The sequence below is a fragment of the Merops nubicus genome, unplaced genomic scaffold (genome assembly GCF_000691845.1).
Source record: "Merops nubicus isolate BGI_N331 unplaced genomic scaffold, ASM69184v1 scaffold864, whole genome shotgun sequence".
NCBI classification, from domain to species: Eukaryota; Metazoa; Chordata; class Aves; order Coraciiformes; family Meropidae; genus Merops; species Merops nubicus.
Window position 1 is genome coordinate 1 of NW_008603333.1, and position 7684 is coordinate 7684.

The following is a 7684-nucleotide window of genomic DNA, read 5'->3' on the forward strand; positions in this document are numbered from 1 at the left end:
CGGAGCAGCTGAGGGAGGTGCTGGCGACCTGCCCCGCCGTGCTGCTGGAGGAGCCGCGCCGCATCCACTACCACTTCCAGGTGAGGGGCCCGGGGGGGCCGTGGGGGAGGCGCCTCCTGCGCGGCGGGGCCGTGCGTGAGACGCCCCGTCCTGCCTGCAGTACGTGTACTTCAGGATGGGGGTCCAGCAGAAGGAGATGGTGAAGGCCCGTCTCTTCCGAATGCCCTTCGAGGAGCTCAGGAACCGGCACATCTTCTTGGAGCGCCGGGGGTTCTACCAGACCCCGCACAAAGGCCAGACCCAAACTAATAACCCAAAACTGAAGGACATCCTTCGGTTGTCAGAGGAAGAGTTCCTGGCCAGCCTGGCCCACTCCACTCCAGAGGAGTACGAGGTCTTCAAGAAGCTGCTGGCTCGAGAGGAGGAGGAGGAGGAGAAGGAAGAAGAGGATGAGGATGCACTATATGCAGAGGGAGATGAAGACTTGGACAGTGAAGGAAGTGAAGCAGCCCAGCCATGAGGAGGTGAGGCTCCAAGGTGTCCAGGCCCTCCCCTGCTGGTGCAGTCCCCAGCCTTGCTGCACTCAGGGGTGCTCTGGGCAGGAGCCACGGCGGTTGCAGGACTTTATATGCAGGGCCCTGTTGAGGGGCAGCAATAAATCCCATATATCACAATAACTCCCATTCCTTCTTATTGACCAACTACTTTAAAAGTTATCCAGTTTCCATGAAATGTTTTTATTTTAAAAAAAAAAAAAAATCAGGTCAAAGTAACTAATTCATTTCCAAGGACAGGTCAAAACCTTTTGGCTGCATTACATATTATGCTGGCTGTGGGGCAGGAGGTGGTGGAGCAGGAGGTGTGCCATGGCAGCACTGGCTGGGCCCAGGGGCTGCATGGAAAGGGGACTTTTCCATGGCTGGGCCACCTCCACCTTGACAGCAATGATCTTGTGGCTGACCAGGCAGGAGTGCAAAGTCTTTCTAAGCATGGCCCCAAAACCTCCCCTCCCTGGCAGATGACAGAGGGTGTTCTGGCTTTCTCCTTGCCCTGCTCTTCCAAGCAAGGCCTGGCTTCTTCTTATGACCTTGGGGAGGCAGGACTTCCGTGCTCACCTTGTGGCAGTGGGGCTGGAGCAGCATCAGGCAGCCTTGAAGGAAAGTGAGGCATGTCCATCTCTGACACTCAAGAGGCTGTGCAGGAGAGGAGCGTCACACTGGCCAGCTGGTCAGGGCTTTACAGTGCCACTGCTGCTCCCAGGGGCCTCAGCAGCTGCTCCTCTACGCCAAACACTCTCGCACTGCTCCTGGTTGGGAGAGGGTGGTGCCAAGAGCACTAAAACTCCTGGGCCTGTTCTGTTCTGAGAGTATCTTCCAGGCTGCAGCTTGACATACATAGCTGAATAACAAAGTTATGGGAGGAGAGGGCTGCCCCACCAGGATACCACCCACACTGCTGGGGAAATAACACTCTACCATAACTACAATATATCTTTTGTATGTATTAATTTATAATATAAACATAGATTTGTGTATTAATGTACACAGTGTAACTAGTGTTGTTGTACGAAATCTCAAAAACTAGAAACATTTCTAAGCTATACTTTTTCCTTGCCTGCCCTGCCACAGCCAGGCAAACAACACAGCACTGGCCTCTTGGTGCCATGGGAAATGCAAACACTGGAAGTATCTCTGGGGGATGGCACATGGAGCTTGCTTGGTCACTGAGCCCCTGCTGTGCCCTGAAGTGGCTTGGAGGCAATTAGCATCAGAACAAGTGCCATGTTACACCTCAGCTGACAAACTTCACCCTACATGTCAGTTTTAGAATTCTTTCCAGGTGCTCTATTGCTTTCCTAGCTGGAAACTTGGTTAAAACCAGGGATTGTTTACAAAGCAAAAGAAAAAAGGCAGGCAGTAGAAGCGGCCTCAATTTCCCCCACTAGAGCAGAGGAGACAGGGATGTGCCTCCCCTGCCCACAATTGCCTCACTGCTCAGGGAAGCTGCTCACTGTTTCTAACTCATCTACATAAGGAAGGTCTCCTTCAAAGAGATTTTGTGGGCCACAGTTGTGGTGATAGCTAAGGCCTTCTGGTCTGCATTAAACCGTTTTATCTGGGGGTTATAGGTAATTTCTAGTCTGGGATTACAAAAGCAGGCTGGTGCAGCTGCTGTGGTCAGGGAGCTGGGCTCAGCCCTGCTGATGCCTGAGCAGGGCTAGGAGCCTCTCACTTGTGCAGTGGAGGGGGTGGGCTGAGCAGGGCTGGTCCCCTCGGGGGGCAGCCAGCCAGCTGCTGGAGTACACTGGTGCTCAGCTCCTCGAGGGCAGAGAGGCAGCTGGAATAAGGCAAGGCAGAGCAAAGGCAGTGCTGGTCCAGCTGAGGGAAAGGAGTGCAGCTCAGAGTGCCAGTCTGGCTGTGTCCCAGCTGTGTGTCCCTAACAGGCTGGAGGAGAGGGAGAGGCTGATGCCAGACAGGAAGGTTCCCCTGCTGTGTTCAACCCAGTGAGCAGATCTGGTCTTCCTGGTGTTTCAAAAGCCCTTAGATGTAGAAAGGACAAAGCTTCTACTGCTTTGAACCCTGTGAAAGAGCAGAAGAATGAGCTGGTGTGCAGTCCTCCCAAGAGCCCCACAACTACCTCTCCCCACCCTGTGCCCCTGTCTCAGGCTAGGAGAAAGGGGACCCCCCTCACCCTGGGGCTCCACCCTTTGCCCAGGCCCTTTTTGTGCAGGAACCTCTCCCTGATGGGACTGCAGAGAAACGGAGCGTTCCCTTCTGCTCCTCCACCCCAGCCACAACCAGGAGCCCTCAGCTACATGCCCAGGTCTACCCAGCACAGCAGCTGGAGAGCCCTCACAATCCCTTGACACGACAGCATGAGCCAGGGCTGGGCTCTGGCTTCCACCCTTCTCCTCCTCAGCTCCCTCAGGGGGTGGGGGTAGGGGTGGGCAGCCAAAGGAGGAGCTGTGCCTGCCTGTGGCCAAGGGATGCCTGGAGCAGGTACTTACTCTATGGCTTCTTCAGTGTGTGACTGTTGCTTGGTTTTCTGAAAGAGAAGGCAGGGGAGCACCATCAGCCCTGCAGCCCCTCAGCCACTGCTCACAGGGAGGGCAAGCTGAGCCTCAGTTATGTGCTCCTCACTCTTCTGCACAGGGTGCCTGCACCCCTCTCCCAGTCCACCCCAAGCCTGGGCACCCCTGCACGTGCCAGGCGACGCTGGCTGGTGGCATACTCCTGTCCTGGGCCAGTGTGCTCAGCGTGGGGCTGCCAGCTGTACCTGTTGGCTGTCTTCTCAGGAACGGTGCTCTTGCAGCTCTCCTTGTAGCAGACATCCTGGTGTACCTTGTAGATTCTCCTGTACCTGCACACACAGCAGAGGGGCGAGTTGTAGGGAATGACAAACAGGGACACACCTGCTTTTACAAGTGTGGGGAGGCCGGGGGGGCTCCCCCGTTTCCCTCCAGGCTGCAGTAACTGGCCTTAGTAGAGGAATGGAGCTGACCCCACAGAGCCAGGCTTTGTGCCTCCATCACAAGAAGGCTGGAGTCGGGGGGAGTGGAGGGGGAAAGAGGGCAAGAGGCAGAGCAGAGGCACCCATGACCTGGCATTATAGTAGGGGTGGCCCCAGCTCTCTGCTTACAGGTGGAGAGGCAGCTTAGGAGCTGGGCTGGCAGGCAGGGGATCTGCTGCTGCTTGGGGGTCACACACACCAAATCCAACCTTGCTGCCATCTAGGTGGATGACACCGCTACGGGGCTGTAACTTCAGCAACACCTTGCCCTGAAATGCAGCTGGCAGGGCAGCCCAAGGGACTAAAACACACACGAGGCTGCTTAGCCTCCGCTGGGGAGGGGGCAGCTGCAGCCACCTGGCAGCTGCCAGATGGAGTCTGAGACAGCCTCACGCTCCTCTCTCTTCCCCAGAGCCGAGCTGTGGGGAGACACCCCCGGCTCTGAGCACAGGGGGAAGCAGGGAGCACAACCCCCAGGCAGTACTCACAGGTAGTGGCAGGTGCGTCCTTCCCACACGGGGAATGACTTGGTTTCCGAGTACAGCCGCGTGCACGAGTGTGGCACCTTCTTGCAGGCTGCTTGGGGAACAGGAGAGGGGAGCTATCAACAAGACCATCTCTTGCCCTGCCTGCCTGTGCCCCATGGTAAGGGGCTGATGAGGCCCCTCTACCTTCCTCTCTGTTGTCCTGGAAGGCAGGCTCAACAGAGCTGACCTGCCAGGAAAAGCAGAGCCTCACAGTGACCAGGTAACTACCTGTGCCTGGTGGGAGCCTCACTTGCCAGGCTATGAGCTCGGCCAGAATCAGGGAGCACACCCGTGCTCCCAGATCTACCAGAACTGCAAAGAATAGAGCCCATTCCCTCTCTCAACTTTCCCTAGCAGAGCCTGGGCATGGTGGGAGCCCCCTCGACTAGAAGGGGTTGGGTGCTGACACAGTGTACTTGGTGACCTGCCCTGGGTGACCTGTGGCCAGGACTCCTGCCAAGGCTGGGGACACGCCATCCACCTGCAGGAGAAAGCTGGGCCCTCGGGCAGCAGCACAGCACTCACCCAGCTCGCAGAGCTGGCCCTTGAATCCCGGGCGGCAGTCGCAGTGGTAAGACCCGGCAGCCCTGGTGCAGGTGCCCCCGTTCCTACAGGGGTTCACGGAGCAGCCCCGCCCCTCGCCTGCAGGGTACAAACGGCCATCAGACCCCAGAGCACCAGGGGCAGGGCAGACAGAAGGGGGTCCCTGCTGCTCACGCCTGGCCCCCAAACTTACTCTTGCTCCTTGCCTCGCGCAGCTGCAGCGCCAGGCTGCCCCGGCTGGACGCCTCCGTGTTCTCCAGCTTCACTGGAGCCTCTGGCTCTGGGTAAAGAGAGGGTCAAACGTCACCTCCAGCTGGGGACAGACCCAAAGGCAGCCCCTCCAGTGGGACCCAGCCTACTCACAGCATCACAGGGCTGATCAGGTCTGAGGCAGTGGTTTAGACCTTCCCAACTGGCACCCCTAGAATTAGGGTGTCTGCTTTGCCCTTCCTGAAGGACAGTGGGATGCAGTGTCCTGAAAACGCAGGGGCACAGCCAAGATGTGCAGCAAGCCCAGGGCTGCTGTTAAGTATGCTAGGCCACTTCTCCACCCTGTGGCATGGGGTTGCCAGGCCTAGTAAGGTATCTTGGGCTGCTGCTTATATCCCTGGTGTTCTGGGGATGGCAAATGGTGGGCTGGTCTGGGGCTAGTGAGGGACTTCTTGCACAGGCACCCTCCTTGAGCTTAAGTCTGTGCTTGGTGGTGGAGGCTTAGGCTGCTGAGCAGGCAGAGGCTGTGCTGGAGGGCTGCAGGGTCACTGCCTAGGCTCCTGCTGCTGCTGTCAGTGGAGAAGGCCAGCCTATGCAGCAGCCAGCATTGCTTCCAGTCAGTGAGGGTCCCTCTCTGGGCTCCCCAATGGGCTATGCATCACCCCTCTCCCTGGGCATGGGTCTAGCAAGCAGGGCACATGTTTGTATGCCCAGGGAGAGGCTGAGAAGACTCTGCCCTCCTCTATGGCTCCCCTAGTCCTACAGCAGCCTACCCAGTTGCCACCCTTTCCTGAGGGGAGGCGCAGGAGATGGCACAGGAGATGAGAGGGGGCCAGAAAGGCAGCAGAACACTTACGTGTCTTCATGGTGATGGATTTGCCCAGCACAATGCCGAACCTGGCACTGATCTTCCCTCTGCCATCCACCAGCTCAGTGAACCTGGGACAGGAGAGCCATGAGGGTATGGGGCACTGCAGGCCCCCTCGGCCACAGCTACTCCATGTACTGGGGCTAGAGGCAGCTGAATAAAGCACTCTGTGGCGTCAGGCATGGTGCAGGGGTTGACTCTGTGCACACCCAGAAACGAGAGCTGGGAAAAGCGACTGTGCTCAGCCCAGTGCTTGGGCCAAGTGGTGGTGAAGAGCCAGGAGTGCTGGCACAGTGCCTACCTCGGGGCTGGCGAGGGGTCCTCGGCTGCGTCGTGATCCGCCAGCAAGCGGAGCTCGGGCAGGAACGCCGGGGGCAGCCTGTTGCCCAGGGCCCGGGGATGCCCACCCTGGCTCCACCTTCTCTCTGGAACCCCGTCCCTCTGCACTGCAGACCAAACGATTAGACTTAGCAGGAGGCAGGCTGTGAGGAAACCCAGCAAACAAACTCCCAGCCAGTCCCCTTATTGCCAGGGTGCCATTTAGGGCTGTGCACGCTCTCCACGGGCCTGGGCTGCGAGCGCCACTCCCTGTGAAGCATCACAGGGCTGTAGCTCTGCATCTGCCCACGGAGGCAGCACCCTGCAACTCCCACCTCCCTTTGCAGAGGACCTGCATCCTGCTCCCGCAGCCTGCTTCAGGCACCCAGTTCTTCAGTCCCCACAGACTCATTCTGTCAATCACGTCGTTTCCTACCCCCTGCCAGCTTCCCCACTAGCCCATTGTGTCCAACTCCCACCTCCCTTTGCAGAGGACCTGCATCCTGCTCCTGCAGCCTGCTTCAGGCACCCAGTTCTTCAGTCCCCACAGACTCATTCTGTCGACCACGTCGTTTCCTACCCCCGCCCAGCTTCCCCACTAGCCCATCACCTCCCACCTCCCTTTGCAGAGGACCTGCATCCTGCTCCTGCAGCCTGCTTCAGGCACCCAGTTCTTCAGTCCCCACAGACTCATTCTGTTGATCATGTTGTTTCCTACCCCCGTCCAGCTTCCCCCCTAGCCCATCGCCTCCACCGCCCTGGTTTGCAGCCCCAGGCAGCCCAGCACTCACAGGTGGTGACGTAGAGGTGGATGGGCTCGCTGTGCACTTGGCCCTGCTCCGTGTTCTGCACGGCCGTCACGGACAGGCGGTACTGCTGCCCCGGGAGCAGGTCCCGCACCGCGTAGGACACGAGCTTCCCGTTGGGCACGTAGCGGCTCTTCACGCTCTGGGCAGTGGTGACGTTGATGATGTAGCCCTCGGCAGCCCCGGCGGGCGGCTGCTCCCACACCAGCAACACCGAGGTGGCAGTAACGCGGGAGGCGGTAAGGTTTTGGGGGGGGAGAGGCCCTGGGGCAGGCAGGAGGTAGAGAGAAAAAGAGGTCAGCGCTGGTGTCCTTGAATGGCCACTACCCTGCTTCCTCACACACCCTCTGGTAAGCATGCCAGGGCCCTGCCCTGGCCAACCCTCAGCCTGGCTCTGGCTGTGTGACACACCAGGGATAGGTGCTCAGCACTGGGTCCCTACCACAGCAGGCAGAGCCTCATTGCACTCTGGCACCAGGTCTTGCCCTCACCCTCTGGCTCCCACACAGCAGGGGATCAATTGAGCCCATTAGAGCTCTGCCTAGGACCAAGCTTGCACTAGTCTTGGGCAGTGAACAACATCTGGCAGGGAAACATGGTGGTGCTTTGCCAGCCCTTCCCAAGGGCAGCCTGCACCCATCCTACGTGCAGTGCTGGCCAGACAGGCTGATGGCTTTCACACCTTCCCCTCCCTGCAGATTTCCTGCTGGCCGTAAGCTACAGCTGCCCGGTGCCTGCCAAGCCCCAGGGCCCCAGCAGCAGGGCCTGGCAAAGGCAACCCCACTTACTCGTCCATACGTGGAAAGGGGCCGTGGCCAGACTCTCTGAGGGGTGGTCTTCTGTCCCCAGGCCGCTCAGTGCTGTGACATGGAAAATGTACCTCTCTCCTGGCTGCAGGTCCC

At 58.8% G+C, this 7684-nt stretch overlaps 2 protein-coding genes across 2 annotated transcripts in view; one reads left to right on the plus strand and one right to left on the minus strand.

Moving 5' to 3' along the window:
• Positions 1-5: 5 nt before the first annotated feature.
• Positions 6-520, plus strand: MTERF4 (mitochondrial transcription termination factor 4; the record flags this gene model as incomplete). The annotated part of the gene is made up of 2 exons (XM_008938607.1): positions 6-80; positions 161-520. Coding segments are annotated over 2 exons (435 nt in total), but the record flags the coding sequence as incomplete, so codon positions are not given.
• Positions 521-3008: 2488 nt separating this feature from the next.
• The window catches only part of SNED1 (sushi, nidogen and EGF-like domains 1), a gene marked incomplete at its 5' end in the record, with an annotated part of 9445 nt that continues 4769 nt past the window's right edge, over positions 3009-7684 (minus strand). The window contains 9 exon segments of the mRNA XM_008938608.1: positions 3009-3045; positions 3277-3360; positions 3999-4086; positions 4563-4679; positions 4774-4860; positions 5647-5729; positions 5960-6104; positions 6768-7046; positions 7571-7683. Of these exon segments, the coding sequence (XP_008936856.1) occupies positions 3009-3045; positions 3277-3360; positions 3999-4086; positions 4563-4679; positions 4774-4860; positions 5647-5729; positions 5960-6104; positions 6768-7046; positions 7571-7683 (1033 nt within the window).